This window comes from Dermacentor silvarum, chromosome 1, assembly GCF_013339745.2.
Source record: "Dermacentor silvarum isolate Dsil-2018 chromosome 1, BIME_Dsil_1.4, whole genome shotgun sequence".
In the NCBI taxonomy this organism is placed as follows: Eukaryota; Metazoa; Arthropoda; class Arachnida; order Ixodida; family Ixodidae; genus Dermacentor; species Dermacentor silvarum.
In genome coordinates this window covers 386,933,855-386,956,058 of record NC_051154.1, presented here as the reverse complement: position 1 = coordinate 386,956,058, position 22,204 = coordinate 386,933,855, and the positions used below count along the sequence as shown (strand labels likewise).

The 22,204-nt window shown below is 46.8% G+C and overlaps 1 protein-coding gene across 1 annotated transcript; it reads right to left on the bottom strand.

Moving 5' to 3' along the window:
* Positions 1–11,120: 11,120 nt before the first annotated feature.
* Positions 11,121–13,938, bottom strand: LOC125942460 (uncharacterized). Its single transcript, XM_049660641.1, has 2 exons — positions 11,720–13,938; positions 11,121–11,680 (listed from the first exon to the last, which is right to left on the bottom strand). The coding sequence occupies exon 1, from the start codon at positions 13,534–13,536 to the stop codon at positions 11,860–11,862; it is 1,677 nt and encodes a 558-aa protein (XP_049516598.1). The 5' UTR covers positions 13,537–13,938; the 3' UTR covers positions 11,121–11,680; positions 11,720–11,859.
* Positions 13,939–22,204: the final 8,266 nt, after the last annotated feature.

The window sequence follows — 22,204 nt, the reverse complement described above, 5'->3', positions numbered from 1 at the left end:
CTCACCCATTTACGCGCGCTTGACCACGTGACCTCCAACATAGGGCGTGCGGAAAGACGGCGCGCACCCTCACATCCGCAGCATACGGCCCGCGATGTTATCGCGCTTGGACTTTATACGGAACATCACGGCGGCAGCCAGTGCTTAAAGTCAGGGGGGGGGGGGGGGAGGCGACCCCTCAGTAGGTCTAATGTAGCCCTGCGGAACCCATTCGACAGGCGCTGGAGGCGATTTTACTACCTGTGGTGCCTTGTTTGGGGCAATTCTAACTCTCCAATTTTTAAATTAATGATTTAATCGCAATTAATTGGTTGATGTGGCTGGAGTGAAGGCTGGTCCCCGCAGGCGCGGATCCAGGGGGGATGTCCGGATGTCCTGACCCCCCCCCCCCCTCAGATTTCTGTATCGCCCCCTCGCTGATAGGGGGATGGTCCTGTCACAAAAAATATGGCCACCAGCATTCTTCAAAATTATTTTTCGTGAGTACCAGTGGTAATAGCCATGTAGAAGTAAAGTTAGCTCGATCACAAGCTTAGTTGCACTCCGTAGGGGTGTGGTGTCGCGAAGTTGCCGTAGTTAATTTTTCTCATGAACACCTTGGACCTCCTGGCGCCGGCCGCGCCTTACTCGTCCCGTCGGTGGCGTCGAATGAACAAGGGGACGTCCCTTTTGCTAAGCACGCCGATGTCCGCACGAAGGCCTTCGCGCCTGATCAACTTAGTTCCGCAATGGAATGTCATCGGTTGCCTCATTTGCTGTCATCGGTCCTGCGACCAACCTGCTTAATGAAAGAGATCTCTCGCTGAAGTGTTCATATATTAATAATAACAACTAACAGCTAAACTAAGAACTACGCATAGGCAACTTTTTTTTAACTGTAGCACTCATTGTGATCACAGTTACACGTTGACAATATCCAGTACGAGCACAATACCGTTCGTACGCTACAAGTTTTTTATTGTAACTTCGCAGTTTTATTGTCGTACATTAAGCATAGGAAGCTCAAAGCCACCGGATCCGTTTATCTGAGTGGGCGTTCTCGTGGAGCGGGGCGAAGCCTCGAGCAGCGGCTGGATGTGGGGGAGCGTGACGTCAACGGCCAACGCCAGCGCACGGGCCTAGGATGGCGTCGCGTGGTTAGGGAAACGGGAGCAGATACGCGCTTTGTGTAAAAGGATGACGTTGCGTGGGAAACAAAACATGAAGACGCTGGCTCGTGCTCTCGGCTACTACGCCACATCGTTCTTATTGTAGGTGGCGTCGTGAGTCTTCATTCGCATATCGTAAACAACCAGCGTAGTGGTTGCCGCGTTGGAGCGGAGCGTTACGCCCGTATTCAAGAACGTTCCTCTAGTAACACAACACCTCGACTCAAGAGGAAAGATAGCACCGCCATCCCTCCAAAGAAGTGGTCACTGAGCTTCATGATCATTCATGGGAATTCTTGAGAATTGTCACGTCTTTATCACTCGAGAGGCGGCGCTGTGCTCAACAAGGTGGAGTGGAGGAAGAGCTTCGGGTCGAGGGCTGTTTGAGAATTAGGAAGTTAGTTCTCCAAAGCAAACGAAGGTGTCTCAGCCGAACACAAAGAATCTTCTTAAGGAAATCAAGGTGTCCCAACAGAACTCCAAAGACGGACCCGTGCTTACGCATTTATAACGAACCTGCGACATATCATCCCAAATTTTATTTTAAGAAACAAAACAGGCTAGATATACCGGGTGTTCAAAATTAAGCTTTATGGTTTTCTTAAAATTAGGCACTGGGAGGCACGTGTAGACCACCTGCGCAAATAATTTGTGTGGCCAGGGGGACACAAAGTGAGATAATTATCGCTGTCAGCAGCCGAATTAACTAAAATTGAATAATTAACTTTTTATTGACTGCAGTAAGTGTGTATGTTTGTATTCAAAAGTTAGAGGCAGTCGTGTTTCTACACAGTTTCACTTGGAAGAATTCTTCTAGCATGTCTATGCTCCGAGATATACAACTCCAAATTTTAATTGTCGTTCGCATGATTAAGCATGCAAGAGAGTGAGGATCGGCGCAAAGCTCCTCCCTGATGTGACGCGGCTGTTGGGTGAGGCGTTTAGTCTGACAACGCGGCGGAGGCATTGGCAAAAATAATAACTGCCCCCCTTCCCCTCACGGCTGGCGAAATAAAAAAAAAGTTGCAGTGGCTTAGCTCGGCTATGCCAGGATATACGTAGCGTTAGCAAAGGTTCAGCTGATTATTCTTAGCTTTCCCGGTTGTCTAGATTGTCAAGGATTAGCTTGATTGTCATGCTTACTACTGCTCCAATGACACACACGCGGTATACGTATTATGTGGCACATGTATATAGCCTTCTTCTGTTCATTCCTCCTACGCTCAACCGCTAATTGCCAGGCAACTACTTCGGGATCCGATGAGTCAAGCTTCTCCGTTCTTCTGCGCTGTTGAGCAGCATTTGCGCTCTCCTTCTCCATGGCTATACCACACTGGCAAACGCCAGTCAGAAGCGCAGCGGCTCCAGCGCAGTGTCAGACGGCGACTGCACAGCGAGCGCGCGCCGGCGCCAGTGCGTCTACCACGGCTACGACGTCACTCCTCTGGAATGCGCAGACCGGCGGCGGTGAGTCGCGCGCGGCGGCGGCGGAGTGCGCGAGAGGTGCCGGCTCCGGTGGCTCCGGTGCGCAAGTCGTGTGACATCACTGATCTTTGCGCATGCGCAGCACGGCTCTTGATGTGCCGCGCGAAACGGGCTTGGCTAGGCCAGTGTAGCTAACGCTAAAAAAAAAAAAAAAAAAAAAAAAAAACCGAAGAACCCGTAAGCGCTGTCGTAACACGCGACCGCGCAGCCTGTAAAGATGGCGGCAGCTGCCATGCCGAGATAATGGCGCGAGCGGAGAAGCCGGAGGGCAGTGCGCGTGCGTAAGGGTGACTAGACGACCGGGCGTGGTCCTTGTTTGGGCTACGCAAATAAAGTGACTGCTGATTTCCAAGTATTGTAAGTTTTATTGAAATCAAAAGCAACAACGGTACCATGAACAGCAGAAACCTTTTTAGCTATGCTAACGAATATTTCATACTGCCGCTTTAACTTTGGTGTTGTCATGCACAAATGTCATGACAACACTTCACCCATCAAGATGTGAATGCCCTAAAAATGTTCAAAATGCCTCCCTTCCGCAGCAACGCAAAGCATAAACTGCTCTCGCGTCGAGTCGATAACTGTGCGCAGTACAATTGAAATTTGGAGTCAGATATCTCGGAGCACGAACACGCTAGAATAATTCTTCCGACTGATACTGATACACGACTGCCTCTAAGTTTTCAATACAAACATACCTACTTACTGCAGTCGACAAAAAATTATTGTTCAATTTTAGTTAATTGGGCTGCTCAGAGCGTAATTATCACCTCACTTTGTGCCCCCCTGACCACATAACTTATTTGCACAGGTGGTCTTCGCGTGCCTCCCAGTGCCTAATTTTAAGAAAACCATAAAGCTTAGTTTTGAACAACCTGTATTATCAGGCACAGCCGCCAAGCACATGGCTGTATTGGGTAACGTCCTTTTCCTATAAGCTCGGAGAAACGGATACCTGGCTTCGCTATAGGGCTTCTTCCTCTTTCTGGGGTTTTACGTGCCAAAACCAGTTCTGATTATGAGGCACGCCGTAGTGGAAGACTCCGGATTAATTTTGACCACCTGGGGTTCTTTAATGTGCACTACAACGCAAGCACACGGGCGTTTTTGCATTTCGCCTCCATCGAAATGCGGCCGCCGCGGCAAGGATTCGATTGCGCGATCTCGTGCTCAGCAGCGCAACGCCTGAGCTGACTGAGCCACCACGGCGGGCTACAGGTGTTGCTCTAGCCGTATAAAACGCGGGTTTATCGTGAGCAGAAACGATGAATTTCGGTAAATGATAAAGGCTACTATCATCATCATCATCATCATTGACAGAAGTTGACCCCCCCCTCAGAAAAAACCTGGATCCGCCCCTGGGTCCCCGGCCAAAACGTCAGTAAATCCTTGTATTTTTCCTACGTGCTTCTATTCTTTGACGTGTTTCACGGCTGGATCCTGTGATTCAACGCTTCACTAATATATCACTAATATATACATATGCTATACTGGTTCCCGCCCTATGAGAGCCCCCCCTCCACTGAAGGGAGACTTAAAGCCCTGGCGACAGCAACAATCCGCCTGAAATGTCCACATAAATGATATCGCAATAAAAAATACTGGTGGAAACTGCCGTTGCATCAGAAGGAAACACACAGGAAATAAAACCAAGTAACATGCCTCTTATGCTTAATTACGATGTGTTGTGACATTATCACGTCATGTACGCAAGCAAAAAAAACTAAACAGCTGTCAGAAAATCACACCAATGTCACATACATAGGTGAATTCTATAAAGGGAGTGCACCTTCTTTTGCTTGCATCTGCACTTAATTCTGAGCCAATAATTCTGCACTTAATACTTCGCTCCCTTTCTAAGGTGTAGAAATAAAAACCCAGAATTACTAGTATCCATTATTCATACACAGGCTACCAGCAGCCAAATAGTGCCCCATTTGAGGTTTTACCAAATGCAATGTTACAGCATTGGCACAACACAGACTAATTAGAAATGGCTCAAAAGTGCTCTGCAATGTTGCATAACAGGCAGAAGCTGTCGGATCATGAACAGCAGACTGGGAACCACTAACTTCAGGTAAAAATACATCATATGTTTAATTGTGTCATTCTACCACAATCAGATCAGTATCAATAGAAACTTTTATCTAACGCTATCATGTTATGCTCCAGACAGAAAGAGATAATAAAGAAGCATGAGCATACAAATGCCATACTAACAAGTTCAAATACTTTTTCTGTGTATCATTAAGCGTTTTGTTCGTATTACAAAATGTATGTGGTACACAAGTAGTAGTTGATTTGTAGCAGAGCTCGCTGATGCACCACCTCTTCTGGACTTGCCCAAATGCACTACATATCTGGGAGTCCTAGTTTAGATGATCTGGCCTCCACAGTGACCAGCATGACGACTTCAGCAAGTGGAATCAAGATGACTGTCATTACAGATGGATGGATGTAAAACTTTAATGCTGTCATTACAGAGCCTTATTGGATTTCCTGCACAATGCAGCATTACATTCCTACGAATGTAATGATGCATCATACATGCATTCTTTCTTCCAATGCTTTAAGGCGGCCCTCCACAAAATAAATATTAGTTGATTCCTAAGATATTTCACGCTACTAAACTCAGAAGCATAAAATTTCCTCTTTACATTTATTTTCTGTAAGAGCATATAAAGTGCATAACTGCTTTTGATTTGACATTTGTTACCTTTTTTTTCTTTTTTTTTCAATTTGTAACAATCTAACAACACTGCAACAATGTTTCTTTGGTGTTGTAGGTACCAGTAAAAATGAAGTAAATAAATTGCCACCACAGGGATCATGCAGGATCATTTAGGTCACACTGGCTGCAGGGCATTCAGGAGCATTTAAACATGAAAAGCTGAATGGACAGCATAAGTAAGAGACTAATTTGAGTTATAGTGATCACACTTGAGGCTACACAGCAAGCAAACTGCCAGAATCAGCAATGCTCATAATGCTGCAAGCATTGTAAGCCACTGTAAACACTATGCCTATACCAGCCACATGAATTCAGAAGCTCTTTCTTCAATGACTGCATGTTTTTTAAACGTTTAATGCTGCATGTTTAATGCCTACATGTCTTTTCCGATATGAAATGGTTCAACTTATCCATTCCCATTTAAACTGGATCAGTACTTTTTACCTGGTGTGGAATATGTGTGAATGACTAAGTTTGTCAATAATCACAGTATCATATGCAATGGTAATGTGCACAGATCTTTGCATTTATGTAGTCATAAGATAAAACAAAATGCAGTGAAACACAGTGATATTTATGTAGCATACATCTTTGTATCTTTACTTTCTTCAAAAATATGTTGTGCTTACTAACTAAACAGTATTATTACATAATAAGACAGAAACTATGGCACATGTATGCTGTCTTACGTTTTTCTGATAGCTTTCACATAATTATCACTATTATTGTGTTATTGCTCTTGCGTGAGGTGTACTTGCTGTATTGGAAGCATTTTGAACGTTGCCACAAGTTATGCCAACGAACTGGCTATCTTAATCAGACCGTACAGGCAACACAAATAATGTTAGCACATGCTCATATCTGTACAAGCAGCAGGAACTGAACGATGAATCACAGATGTATGTATAGCTGGCAGACTCAAATAGCGGCCTCAACCTGACCATCCTGCATGTAGAAGGGCAGATGTACATGTATGTGGTTCAACATGACAATCACTAACCGTGCTCTCTACTGTGATCACACAAGTGTCGGTTTGCTTCCTGGGCAAGGTTTGCCCGATAAACAGCTTCGCTAATTCATCTTTTTAGCTGGAGTTTCTGCCTGGGCACTGCTCTACCCTGTGACATGGTAGACATCGAGCAATAAGCAGGGAAAACAATGGTTAGTGGCAGCACAAGCATGCGAAACATAGCAGCAGTGCGCTTGGCAAGAGATGTTCGAGGCAGAGGAAACTTGCCATGTATGCTACCACCCTGCACCTCACCTTTAGCTTTGTACAAGGTCTGTGAGAAAAGCATCCGACCTTTGGCCGAAGAAAAAAAAAAACTGGCATAACTGGAGCGCTGGAACTACCTAATCACCCTTAAAGTAGTCTCCTTGGGACTCCACACACTTCTCCCAGCGGTGGGGCCATTGTTGGAAGCATTCCGAGAAGGCCCTCTTTCGGAATGGAGTTTAGCTCAGCTGTCGTTGCAGCCATAATGTCCTCTCTTGTCTGAAATCACACTCCTTTCAATGGCCTCTTGATTTTGGGAAACAGCCAGAAGTCGCAGGGGGCCATATCAGGAGAATAAGGAGCCTGTTGAATTACAGCAGTCTGGTTTTTCACCAAAAAGTCTGAATCAAGTGCAAGGAATGTGCAGGAGCATTGTCGTGATGGATGTGCCAATTTCCTGTTGACCACAACTCCGGTCTCTTGTGCCGCACAGCATCACGTAGGCGACAGAGGACATCCCTGTAGCACTCTTTGGTGATTGTTTGGCCTTGTGGTGCGTACTTGTGGTGTACCACACCGCGGGAGTCAAAGAAAGCAGTCAGCATCACTTTGACGGTGCTGCGCACTTGGCGGACCTTCTTTGGTTTTGGTGACGTATAATGCTTCCACTGTGGATGACTGGGATTTGGTTTCCGGGTCGTACCCGTACCCCCAAGACTCGTCACCAGTGATTCATGAAGTCGGGGTCACTGTTTGTGGAATCCAGCATGTCCTGTGAGACTTCAACACGAAGTTGCTTTTGCTCCACCGTGAGCAGCTTCGGCACAAATTTCGCTGCAACTCTCTTCATGCCCAAATCTTTGGTCATAATGGAATGTGCAGAAAAAGTGCTGCATGCCCAGCTCTTCTGCAATTTCTCGGATAGTCACACGACGGTCCCGCATCACCACAGCGTTCACTTCGGCAATGACCTGGTCATTTCGGCATGTTGATGGCCGACCGGAGCGTGGCTCGCTCTCCACCGATGTGCAGCCGTCTTTAGACCGGTTGCACCACTCCTTAATCTGTGTGATGCTCATAGCATCACCACCGAAAGCCGTCTGAACCTTCCGAATGGTTTCAACTTGGCTGTCGCCCAGTTTCTGGCAAAATTTGATGCAGTAGCGCTGCTCCAGTCACTCTGTCATTTCCTTGCATTAAAAAAACTGACGAGAGCACTGTGCGCTACCTCACGCAAATGCTGCATCCCAGCGACTGACGCTATTAGCAAGCAAGAAAAAATTTGCACATGTGCACGAACGTTGAAGGTCGGCTGATGCAAGCACGCTTGTTTCATATCCATCAGGTGTTCGGAAAAAAAAATAAGGACGGATACTTTTCTAACAGACCTCGTATGGCTCCTTTACATTGTCACAAGTGAAATGCAAACGCACAACAATGAAGTGACAGAACATGACATCACAATTCACCTTTAAACAGTAGGATGTAGCACCCTATGGTGTCCCTTTTTGTCAACGTGTGTTATGCTCAAGTTATGGCAACATAGTGCAAACAACATGTATACCAATAGCCGCCTTTTGGGAACTCTACTACATTGTACGATACAAAACGACAATCTGCAGCAGAATGAAAGCGGCAAAAGGCTGCTGAGTGACAGCAAAGCAGCTAAATCCAAAAAGACTGCATCGAGCAACAGCAGCAGGCCGATATGCTAGATCAACAATGAGGGTCCTGCAAGACAGCTAACAGAAAACACTGCCTACATCAAAAAACTTTCCTTAGGTCAGCTTGCTTAATGGCTAGCCTGTGAAAAAACACAATCCAATCCAGTAGCATTAAAGGCGACAGCAATGGCACTTCCAAATTGTGAATGGCACTTATGTGAAAGAAGTTTACGTAATGGAAGTTATGCAAGAGAATGAGTGGATCGAGGCCCATGTAGCACACAATCCCAAACCATGATCAGTTGCTTACAGACTTACAAACATCCTCGAAAAGAAAAGTACACAATGAGTGCGCTCTACCAGTTCTAACTATATCAGGAAAAAAGGTGAATGAGTGAAAAACATTTAAGAACAGTGTAGCGATTACGGCTGCCCACAGAGCACAGAATATAATTTGGAGCAGCCGTCGATTGACGGCTGCTGTCTTTCTGGATATCAAGGGTGCATTTGACAATCTTCTACATGATGCAATTTTAAATGCCCTTGAAAAATATGGCATTGGTGACCGTCTACATCAGTGGATAGCCAGCTATCTTCAAGAGAGAATGATATTTATGACAACTCTAGACGGTGATACAAGGAACCATTCCGTCTATCATGGGGTGCCTCAAGGAGGTGTGCTGCGCCCAACCTTATTTAACGTTGTTCTCGTTGGACTCATCAAGGAACTCGTAGTCACACTCTCGGTCTCTGTCTATGTAGATGACATCTGTATAGGGACCACGAGCTTAACACGCTTATAAGTACAAACGAAGCTACAGCATGCAGTGTCAATAACGTCACCACACCTAAATAGTCGTGGACTACAGCTCTCACTGACAAAAAGTGTAGCCATGGCATTTACATAGAAATCAATGGCTTGCTACCCCGTTATGAATGATGGCAAGATTATACTTTCGGTAACCCACTACAAGTTTCTCAGTCACCATCGACCGTGACTTATCTTGGTCGAAGCCCATCTCTGCATTAAGAGAAAAGCTGGAGAGCTTTGCCCAAGTCATTCGACATATGTTTGAAAAATCGTGGAGGCCATCCAAATCATCTCTTCTGCAGCTCTACCAGGCACGTTTTGCTGGATACCTCCGCTACAGCGCACCTGTACTTTCTCGTATTAGTACATTTTCTGTCTGCCCACTTGAAGGCGCTCAGGCTCGTGCACCAAGAATTTGCCTAGGATTACCCCGATGTGCTTCTACATGGGGCACTATTGCAGAGGCACGCGCGCGCCTAGCTTGAGTTTATCTGCAACATGAGCCATTAAGTGCACCTAAGGCTACTGACTAGGCATAGGAATCATTCACTGAAAAACATCGCAAGCATACGGCTTGACACCGCCTACTCAGAAGCCGTGTTGTCACAACCAAATCTACTGCCGTCAGACTTCGCCCCCCCCCCACCGCATCGCATACCGAAACTTCAACTCTGGATGATGGCAAAGCCGGCGGTGAGACTCTCAATCCCCGGAATAACGAAAAAGTCGAAAATACCGCCTTGGCTGGTCTCCAAGCATATCGCGATATCCTACATTGCTTACATGTACGGATATACCGAACATGTTTATGTAGATGCTTCTGTAACACAGTTCTCTTCTGCGGCAGCTTACACGGTACCTGAAACGGGGATCACGTAACGGTTCAAGATAGGGCACAAAACATCGTCTACAGGAGCTGAGTTGACCGGCGTTTGAGAAGCAATCCGCTGCATACTGCAACAAAGCCTCGCTAAATGGGCAGTGTTCTGTGACTCAAAACCGGCGCTGCAATTCATATGCAATTATATGAATCACAGAAGCACACATAGCCCTCTAGTTCACAACATCACGGCTCTGCTTGCTGAGGAATCTCAATCCGGGCTTACCATTGCGCAGCAGTGGATTCCTAGCCATTGTGGCATAGCCGGAAATGAGCAGGCTGATGCGGAGGGGCAGAAATGCACACACCAACGGGAAGATTATAAAATGTGATTTTTCCCAGTATGACATTAGCGCCTTGCTGCATAACTCCACCAAAACCTCCATGGCGCGACAATGGGACAACCCCTAACATCAGCAAGATCGCCACCATAGACTTGGCATCGGTTTGCAATTCCGGCTTCCACTTCGTATGCGGAGAGGCCAGGAAACACTCATCCATACGACTCGGTGTGGCGTACACTCGCCGGTATCTTCACTAGACTGGACGAGAACGGGACCCTGACTGTAGCGTCTGTCACACTCCCAAGACAATAGACCACATACTATGCGTGTGCCCTCAATATGCGGCCGAGCGAAGGACCATTAAGTGTAGTGTTGACTGTCTGGACTCCCACCCCTTTCCGGAAGAAAAGATTTTAGGCGCGTGGAGAAGAGTTGATTGTGCCCAATGCACCATAATATCACTTTTGAACTTTCTGTGCGAGACTGGCTTAGATAGTAGTCTCTAGGACCTGTGAAAACAGGCTTTTTGAGATGTGAAAACAGTGTGAAATGCGTTTGCACGATGACGTTTTGTGTGGTGTGTCTAAAGCACACATCCGCATATTGGACAATGTGCGTAAATATTACCTCATTGTACCATATCATAATCACCTGCCCCACCTACCTCTCCTTGCATCTCCCACTTCCCCTTGCCCCAGTGAGGAGTAGCAGGCTAGAGACATGCTCTCCAGGTCGAGCTATCCTCCTTTCTCGATTAAAATTTACTCCTCCGCCTTGTGTGGCACCTAATGACTCAGCACTGAAAATATTTTGCAGCAAGGCAGGCACTTGCTTTGGCTTGCCAGCACTGCGCTTCATTCATGCAGTGCAGTGCTGATATGCTGTGCACTGCATATCAGCACTGATATGAGTGTGCAGGATATGATGATGCATTGGAAGATGCAAACACTGCACTTGGGTAATCTCTGCACTGTGGCCATCATCCCCACTATGATGAGGAATTTGTCAGGGCAAAACCAGGAGACGTTTTCTTGGGTGATCTATTTCTCAGATACTTTCACTTTCGCATGACACAGTATCTGACATGGTTTCATTGGAGTGACAGGCGTTCTGCCCACTGGCTTCATCAATCAGTTCACTAAAAGTAATCAGCCCCTAACAAGGACCCATGAGTGACAAAGCATGCAAAAAGGCTTAAAATGACTGTAGACAGACAACACGTAGCCAAAACTGCGTGAAATGAAGAACTGTGACAACTGCTGTGGCTCAAAGGAGGCTAACTTTTATTCCTATAGATATGTTGATGTTATGATGACATGAAGCTGTGACAAGAATTTTGTCGAAAAAGTGTGTTTTCAGTAATTCCCTCTATGCAGAAATATTTACCTTAGGTCGAACAAAATTATTCCAGGGACCCTTTAGTGATGTCTAGCTTTAGGACCCCTTCGCTCGAAAAAACAACTTACATCTATTCAGCACAACACTGATGGCAGAAAAAACAGCAGTTTTTGTAACGTAAGGGAAAAAGAACGAGGTAAGAAAAAAAAGGAAAGTAAAGTAATCCTCGACTAATGCCAACAGAACACTAGTTCTGGTGAAAGCATCTAAAATTGTACATTCCTTGACTTAACATTCATGTATCAGTAAACAACATAAAGTTGCGCAACACTTCCCTCCTCCTCTTCACAATCTTCAGAGGTGCTACTCTCGTCTGTGTTGATCTCCTGTTTAATTTCTTCCTCTGGCTCAAGATTAATGTCCAGTTTCACTTGTGTCAACTCCCCACGTAGTGCTTGAAGCTGCGTCTTGAGCCTCGAATTAGTCTCTCTAAGCGACCCCACAGCATTATGAAGTAGTTCCTTCCACATTCCGATGCCCGTCTGTGGTTCTCCAATGCACTTCAGTGGTGTACCTGCTCCCTTTCCATCGAGGACACTTGACATGTGGCACTGGAATGTTTCACGAAGCGCACAACATTGTTTACAAGAGCCACCAGGACTGGTCAGGACGATTGGGCACTGATTGTGCCTCCAGCATTTAAAAGAGTCAATGTACGCACACGTTGGTTCTATCGACGCATATTCTTTATGCTCCGGGCCTCCTTTACAGATGCGAACCGAGTCTAAGGCATTGAGCAATTGTTCCAAATCGGAGGCACTCGACAGTTCTGTGCTGATGCCACTGATTGTTTGGACCGGCTTTCCCATCAACAAGATGGCAACAGACATGTCACTCTTGACGTGCACGGTTTTGCAAGCGCGAACGGCGATCGCTGGCGGTTTGTGCTCCACAACAATTTCTGAGGCCACTATGTCACGCACACCGTTCTCCTCAATGCAGTGAACTGCCCACGAGCTGCTAGGTAGACTGAGCTGTTTGGCAGCACTGAACAGTTCATCAAAGGGAGTCAGCATAATTGCTGCTGCTCTGTCTGTGTTAGTCGATTTCAGTTCGGTAGTGGTACCAGGATAAGTCTGTGCATTGCCACTACTACTACCAACACCAGGGGAATGCGATAATGAGGTGCCACTGGGTACCACAAGGCTTTCGGTGACACGTGTCTCGGTGCGAAGCTGCTGGTCATCAGCCACTGCACTCACCGAAGACAAGTTTTCACAAAGCGTCGCGTCACTTGGTAGACAATGTGCATCGTTGCCTGGTCCTCTGCTGTATGCGGGTGCATTCGTTGGGAGCACGCCACCATTACCTACAACCTGTCGCGAGGGTTTCTTTCTAACAACATACACCTTGTGCGGTATCGTTGTCATCGTGGGCTCCCAGTCATCGCACTCGTCTACAGTCGTCGATTCGACGCCACCTCCCGCAACTTCTCGCGACGAAACCCGCGCGCTGTCATTCACCTTCGTTGCTGCACTTTTCGTGAACGCTCTGTCGCTGCTGTTCGGTTGCTTACCACGCCTCCTCCTCTTAGCCGCGGGGCGCACAGCACAACATTTCTTCAGGCGTCCGTCACCCACAACCTTTCTCGCTATCTTCGTCGGACGTTCCGCAGGCTCCTTTGCCGGCGGCGGCGACGGTTCAAATATCGTCGGAACGGCGTCGTTCGACAGGCACGGTTTCCTATCGCCTTGAAAAACGCGGCCCTTGTACTGCCTCGTCCACGTTCTCAGAACGAAATGCGGCTCGAAGTGCCTCTCGCACACCTTGTCGCTGCGCGTCAGTTGCTTGTCGCATCGTCCGATCACTCGCGCCCACTCTGCGCGCCTCTCTTCGTCCAAGGGAGTGCTGAAGAGTGTCCGACGCTCGGTACACAACGGGGTACCCGTATTGCAATTGGGAACGAAGCACTTGACCATCTTGATTGCGACGCGCTCTCGGCGTGCGACACGTATGCGGCAGGACACAAATGGCTCTGTCACCGATGTTGCGGGTTTGTGTTGTGGTACGTGGAATGAACGAGAGACGATCAGCGCGCAACTCGGTGGCGAACAGTTGTTCGTCAAAGGCGTCCTCAACCTTCTGTCCGTAAATCTCGTTCGTGCTTTCGCGCTTCGCTTCTTCTGACGCAGGCAACGATGAACTCGCTCTACGCCTGTACCATCTTGCTCCGTGGCTATATTGGCCTATACTTTTATGTAAAGGCCGATACAAAATGTGACTGCATTCTTCAGTCATCTAGCTTTAGCTCACAAGAACTTCGTAAACATTTCAGCAGCACTTCGCCAGCCATAGAGCTTCGCGAAAACAAGAAGTATAAAAGGAAGCTTTGCGTAGAGTGGAGGAATATCCCGTTGTATAGATGGATACTCAGAAGTTGCCCCTTAGCATCGGGGTGGTGACAAACTCCTGCAGAAATTTAATTAATCTACTCAAGTAGGTTTTATTTGGTGTTATCTTTCACCTCCTTTTGCTTGTTTCGACCTTTTGCGTCAGAGTGATTAAAAGTTTGAGAATTCTAACATGTTCTTTAAGAAATCTAATTTAAGAATCACGCCAGCTGGAGTCCGCACTGAGGTTCGTTTGCGCTTTGAGTGTTAGTACTAGAATATCCCTGTCACACCATTCATGGTCACCATGTAGTAACACGCATGCCGAAGACCTGCCGAAGACGATTGAAATGTGTGAAAAGGAGCCAACCCAACAGCAAAATTCGATCCCGTTCGGGCGCCACACGTACAGCGCACTGTCGTTCCGATTGCGCACATCGAGCCCGATTGGGATCAAATTTCGCGTTCTGCCCAAGTGCCAAATAAGCGGACAGTCCATTACAGGGCACAATTATTACGTACGTAGAGTTCGAGCTCTATATCAATTGAGTGCGCGCTGATATGGACATTCCGTAGTGGACTATATATAAAGGCAAAAGTGGTAAGGATAAGACGAGTTCGCTTAGGCAGTTGAGTTACAATAACGTCGGTGATATATAAAGATCGAATGGCGATGTAAGCCGTAAAATTAGAGCTGTCAAAGTGGGTGGAAAAAGTGATATATGGGGGCGACTACAGAACGGGTTAGGCCAAGCAGACACGCAGTGCACACAGATTTCAATAGCTCAAAATAGCCCTTGCTTTACGAAGAGTATTTATAGATATTAAGATAAGGAATTGCTATGAGATATAATCTCAAGCATGATGGCATAGACGACGATTTCGTGGAGCTGCTGAGGTACAAATTGTATAGGAAGGCCGGAAATCTAATTAGAACTAGTAGAAATTTCCCGATGACTGAAGCAAGGATCGGTGCCCTGTCTCCATTATTCGCGTTTTGTGTTAAGGGCATAGATGACTAGACAAAAGTGAATTAGGTTTTGAGAATGGGCAACTGGTGCAACAGAAGGTCACTATGGGCTGATGTGTGCGGACGACATGTGTAATTACTAGCGGAAAATGCAAGAAATTTAAAGAAATTCACGAATACGTGTGGCAATGAAGCATATCTAGGTTTTCATTTTAGCGCACAGAAATTGGAAATTATGATCTTTAATGAAGAGACTAGTATACGTGGTGCCAATTCAACCAAGTCATACCGATAATGAAGAAGCATAAATGCTTATATAAAAAAAATGCACAAACGAAGGAAAGGCCTACTCATGCACTCACCAAGATAATCTAAGAATGAAAAGGAGGCTGAATGCAGCAATTATGAAACAGAGCCCCCTTGGGACTACAATATAAATATATGAGGGGGTCCGAGGAACCTGGAAAGGATCGTAATGGGGCCAGCGCTAACGTTCGCAAATGTCATTATGTGATTAAATCAAAGTTCAAAGGCTAATTGGCATTGGGGGCCCACGGTAAACCACAACAGGGGAACGGTGAATAAAGAAAGAAAGAAGAGAAAGAAAGAAAGATCACGTACGTAGTACAGTGTGACGATGACGTTGGGCCTCTTTCGAAGCGAGCACTGATCAAAATTACTTTGGAGAAACACTCATGCACATGGGTGAAGGCATGAGCGGCTAAAGCGCATAACTATACTTCAAAAGCGTGGACACAGGGTGAAGGAGAAGGCAAGAGGGTTGGCAAAAGTGCAAATAGACATCTCGGACTCATCAAAAAGCAAGTGAGAGAAACAGAGGCGGTAAATTGCATGGATGCAAAGGATGGGAACAAATATTCAATGGAGACTTACAAGTACGACGCGAAAAAACCCACGGGAGAAAATAATATTATGTGTTATAACACAAAAGGCAGTACCATGCAATTTGAGGACAAAAACATTCCAGAGCAAATATTCGCAACACGATTAAGCACGGATCTGCTGCAACAAAAGTCCAGAGACGATTCGGCACATCGTAATGGAATGCCGATATATATTCACTGAACAGGAACCGTAAGGAACGTCAACGTTCCCGGAACGCTGGTATGCAAGAGAGGTTTATATTACTGGTGGGGAAAAAAAGCAGGGAAGTAGAGCCCGGTTCGTTATACAGCATACATGACAGTACAGTATAAAGTTGGGAGGTTTGAATGAAAGAACAAAAGATCAAGGAGAGATAAGCAAAACGCTAGACTGCATTACATAGAAACCATCGACTCCCGTTAATTCGACCTTGGTTCATTCGACTTTTTGCTTAACTCGAACGCTCTGGAAAGCCCCGGCAAACACACACACACACATTATTATGGAAGGAAAACACGTTTAAACTGAACTCGAAAACATTAATTAAGTTCTGGGATTCTACGTGCCAAAACCACGATGTGGTTATGAGGCACGCTCCGTAGTAGGGGACTCCAGATTAAATTTGATCACCTGGGGTTATGTAATGTGCACCCAATGCACGGCACATGGGCGTTTTGCATTTCGCCCCCATGGAAATGCGGCCGCCGCGGCCGGGATTTGAACCCACGCCCTTGGGCTCAGCAACGCAACGTCTAAGCCACTAGAGCGTTTTAGATTAGGGGGACGCAAGCGTTGGGACCCCCTAGCTCTTGAGGCCGCGGTACTGCGCATGGGCAGACCCCTCTGCACATGCGCAGTACCGCGGCTCTGCCCATGCGCAGTACCGCGGCCCCAAGAGCTATGGGGCCCCAACGCTTGCGTCCCCCTAATCTAAAACTCTCTACTAGACCACCACGGTGGGTAAAATCAAAACCATGCGCCGCTACGGTTACCGAAAGCTTGATAACACAAGAAATTCAGCAGACGGCGCTACTGCATGCTTCCCTAGGCACGAAGCCATATTGTTTTCAGTTATTTAGTGGCCGATGCTCCATCTGCACTCGAAGCCATCCATTTCCTATTGTTTCGTGTCGTGTAGGCGCTCTTCGCCTCGTGCTGGTTGTGTCTCGCTTCAAGAGCAGTAAACAGAGAGTCGTGACTACTTCAATCAATAAAATCAGTCTTGAAACTCATTCCCTTGCCGCCGTTTGTTAATTCGACCTTTCGGATAATTCGACCAAATCTTGCGGCCCCGCAAGCGTCGAATTAAAGGGAGTCGCCTGTAGTAAAACCGGATTACCTCAAGTACGCTGGCTGACTATTCGTCGCCGCCATGTTTCGAAGGGGATGGCATTAGATGTAATCATTACATTTATTTACTGCATGCAGCAAAAAATGACGAAGTGTAGCGGCGCCAATATTGCGTTATCACGATACCTTCATTCAAACACGGTCGACGGCTGCAGCGGGAGCATCTTACGACAACACAGTCACCAACCTATAGAGTTAATGGCGATACGACTAGCCACCGAACACATCGGGGAACGTGCTGATCCGGAACCCCGCACATTTGCTCTACGTACCGACTCCCAGCGGCATATACAATGCAAGCGGAGCCGGCGGCTTCGGCTACGCCACACTAAGTCACATTCGCTCGAAGACTGCGTGCAGCAATTACGTATTCATTGGCTCCCAGCGCACGAGGCAATTCTGGGCGACACAGAGGCTCATATGGCAGCGCATGCTTTACTACGTTTTCGCAAGTTTGCCCTGTGCATAAGGCTCCGCCTTTGATCTATCCTGGTGCGTAACAATTAAGGATCAATCACCCTTCCAAATTAACGGCGCCTTGGGACATTTCGGAGGCGAACTTGACACCTACTTCCCCACTATACTCAGTGGTACGTGAGCCCTAAACCAGGCAAATATATGAGCCTCCACGCAAAGCTACGGAGACTCGATGACGCGTGCTTATCTGAAGGGTGCAGACCAGACACTCTAGTGCAGACCGACGCAGCTGTCTCCGGCGAAAGCTGCCCTCCTCAACAAGTTCGGGTAGTCGACGCGAGACTGCAGCCACCTGGGCCTGGTCCTAAAAGTATGAACTGTCATAACATTCTGTCATAACATTCATAAAAGTATGAACTGGCAAAGGGTCAAACAGGAATGCAAGGAGCATTTATGGCTAAAAGGGAAAGTTGCAGGAGAGCAGACACTCCTTGGCTTTGTATACCTGTGGACAGGAGCAAATGCCAAAGAGGAAAACAAAAAAATGCTGGAATGCATATCAAGTGACATTAATGAGCTAGGAGAAGGGTGCGAGATTATTATACTAGGAGATATGAACGCACACATAGAAGACATGGACGGGTACACAGACTCAACAGGCAACATGATGCTGGATATGTGTGAAATGCATGACTTAGTTGTATGCAACAGTACTGAGAAGTGTGAGGGGCACATAACATGGGAGGTAGGGAGCCTGCAGTCGACGATAGATTATGCACTAATGTCACATAGGATGCACGATAGGCTAAATGTAATGAGCATAGATGAATATGGCTCCAGAAGTCTAGGTAGTGATCACAAACGTATTAAGGTGAGTTTTAGAAGGGAAATGAAAGTAGGTAGGAGGCAAGATGAACAACCAGGTGGGATATTTTACTCGGAAAAGCAGCTTGAAATAGCAACCCAGCAAATTGAGGAAGTAATTTCAGAGGACACAAAAACAGAATGGACATATGCAAATTTAACAGGACTATTTGAGCTAGAGCTTACTAAGGTACGAGTCAGGACAAAAGGGAACAGAAGACGTAAACCCAAGAGCTGGTGGGATGAGGAGGTTAAGAAGGCCATAGAGAAACGCCAGGAAGCATCCAGGGAACACAGATATTCAAAGCAGAGGGGTGAACCAGAAGCTGATGTAGGCAGAAAATGGAACAACTTCTTAAGCTGTAGAAGGGAAGCATCCAATTTGATCAATGAGAAGATCAGAAGAAAGGGGAGCCAATGGTTGTCAGAAGTAAACAAAAAGGATAGAAAAGCAGCAAAGAAATTTTGGAAACATCTCAACTCCTTGAGTAATAAGACTAGCCTAGAGCAGAGGTTTATAGTTACAGCTCAAGGTGTTCGACTAGAGGGAGATGAGGCAATGGAACATATAAGAACAATGATGACAGAAAATTTTAAAGAACGAAACATAGCATGTGCTCAATCAGGTGAGGATGGACTAGTCAGTGCAGTGGCTCCACTGGCACAAAGCGAGTGGGAAAGGGCAGAGAAGAGGGTTCCTAGTAGCACGTCGACAGGTCCTGATGGCATCCCAATTATGTTGATAAAGACATTGGGGCCAAAATCTAAGAAAGCATTAAGAGAGGCAGTGAGCAAAATGATAATGGACGGTAAAGCCCCTGACGGGTGGAGACTGAGCAGGATGAGCATGATATATAAGGGAAAGGGGGACAAAGCCGACATAAACAGCTACCGTCCCATAACAGTGACGTCAGTGGTTTACAGGGTGGTGATGCAGATTATAAAGGACAGACTGCAGGCATGGGTGGAGAGCGAGGAGGTGCTGGGGGAACTACAAAATGGGTTCCGAGAACAAAGAAGGTTAGAAGATAATCTGTTCTCATTGACACAGTGTATTGAAATAGCAGAAAAGGAACACAGGCCCCTATGGCTTGCCTTTCTGGATATCAAGGGAGCCTATGACAGTGTAATCCAAAAGGATTTGTGGGACATACTGGGCACTCTAGAGGTGGAAGATGGAGTAAGAAATCTTTTAAAAGATATCTATAAAAGTAACAGGGTGCTTATAAAATGGGAAAACAAGGTATCTGGGCCTATAGAGATACAGCAGGGGCTTAGGCAGGGGTGCCCTCTGTCACCTCTGTTGTTCATGCTGTATTTACAAGGATTAGAGAAAAAATTAGAGAGGAGCGAACTTGGCTTCAACCTTTCCTATTCCAAGCAGGGAGAATGGATTAAACAGTCATTACCAGGACTGATGTATGCAGATGACATTGTACTTATGGCTGACAGCAAGGAAGACTTGCAGAGATTAATGGACATCTGTGGTAAAGAGGGAGATAGCTTAGGTTTGAAGTTTAGTAAAGAAAAATCGGCAGTCATGACTTTTAATGATAATCAGGGCAGCGAGCATAGGATACAGGAGGTTACGCTGGAGGTGGTGGATAAGTACAAATATCTTGGAGTGTGGATAAACAATGGGGCTGAGTACCTAACGGAACATGAAAAATATGTGACGGCTAAAGGTAGCAGAAATGCAGCTGTGATGAAAAATAGGGCACTGTGGAATTACAATAGGTACGAAGTGGTGAGAGGGATTTGGAAAGGGGTGATGGTCCCTAGTTTGACTTTCGGCAATGCGGTCCTGTGCATGAGATCAGAGGTTCGAGCAAGGTTGGAAGCTAAGCAGCGAGGGGTAGGTAGACTGGCTCTGGGAGCACACGGAAATACACCAAATCAGGGGGTACAGGGTGACATGGGATGGACGTCATTCGAGGGCAGGGAAGCCAGCAGCAAGATAGAATTTGAGGAGCGATTGAGAGAGATGGCAGAAAAGCGGTGGGCAAGGAGAGTTTTCAGTTATTTGTACATGAGGAATGTTGATACAAAATGGAGGAAGCTGACCAGAAAACTGTCAATCAAATATTTGGACTGCAGGAGGGGTGCAAACCAGGAAACAGCGGTTAAGAAAAAGGTTAAGGAAACAGAGAGGGGTCTGTGGAAAACAGGGATGCAGACGAAATCAGCACTGGGCACATACCGAACTTTCAAGCAAGAAATTGCCAAAGAAAATATCTACGATAATTCTAGGGGAAGCTCTTTGTTGTTTGAAGCCAGGACGGGAGTATTGCGGACTAAGATGTACCGAGTCAAGTACCAAGGTATAGACACGTTGTGCTGTGCGTGTGGAGAAGAAGAGGAAACGGCTGAACACCTCATACTTTTCTGTAAGGGGCTTAACCCTACAGTGCAAGGCAACGGGGCTGATTTTTTCAAAGCATTGGGGTTTAGGGACAGTGAAGGCAAAATAGACTTTAAGCGGGTAGAAATAACCAAACAGAGGTTATCTGATTGGTGGATAAAATTAAGGCAGGGGTGAAATTTCACCCACCACAAAGTACAAATTATGTTAATAGCCATGGCTAGGTGGCGTATGCCACCGCCCGATTTAAAGGGTTCAGCCTCATCCATCCATCCATCCATCCATCCATCCTCCGCGCCAGGCCTGTCCGCGGTGTCCATCCGTGCTGGGCACAACGCGCCACTTGCTGCGGAGATACCCTTGTTTTGGGCGGAAAAGATAGCAAATTATGCCGAAAACAAAAGTGCGTTTACTTTCGGGGGTGGGACATCTCTCGGGGTGTTTGTTTTACAGTATTTATTTTATAATTTCAAGATGCATTTCCGCCAGCATGGCGACGATCGAGTGTCTTCCCAAACAATAGAACGGTGAATCCGAATCTTTTAAGTACAAAACTATAGTTTATTTAGTTCAAGAACGGCATGCTGCTAGGTGCATCCCTCGATCGATCGCGGCTATAGCTTCCGGCTGAAAAGCTAGGCGTATCCCGCTTGTGGCGAGTGAGTGCAGATGTGAGTGAGTGAGTGAAATAAACTTTATTGTAGGTCTGGCGAGGACACGAACTCGTCGTGCACCCGGCTATATAGTCCCACGTCGGGACCGGCAGGTCTAGCCCACCGGCCCGGTCGCGGGCACGCCGGACAGGCAGGATATGCTTGTCTAGAGCGGGCCCGGGCTACGCAGAAGCGAGTCCCACTCCTCCTTGCTGAACTTGGCGTATCTCGACCCGCACTCCCAAAGCATGTCTGCTAGAGTGGAGTTCTGCCCGCAGGACGGGCAGGCGTCGTCGCGATATACGTCGGGGTAAACTTCGTGTTGAACGGCCAGACACGGATATATATGTGCCGGTCCGTAAATGCCAAAGAGAAACAGCTTGCGCCCTATTCAATTTTGGGTGAGGGGGTGGAATTTCGTAACCTCGTTGTGAGTAGGTGGAGCATCCCTGTGGCTGTAGGGGGGAGGGGATGTCGGTGCTCCTTACAGTGGAAGCGCGGTCGGTGAGGTCGCGCGCACAGCCTCGTGAGCAGACTCATGTGGACACTGGCCGTGTGGAAATAGCCAATTGGCCCCGTGGGCTGCACTCTCTCGATGGTCGGTGAACGTGCGCTTCTCCATGCTCAGATCTCGCAACGATAGCTCAGAGTATACAGAGAAGCTAAAACTATTTACGCAAGCAATATACGCCTTCTTTCTCAATTTCCAGTTCGCATACTACATGATATCGCGTTTATAGCCATGGAGCAGTGTAT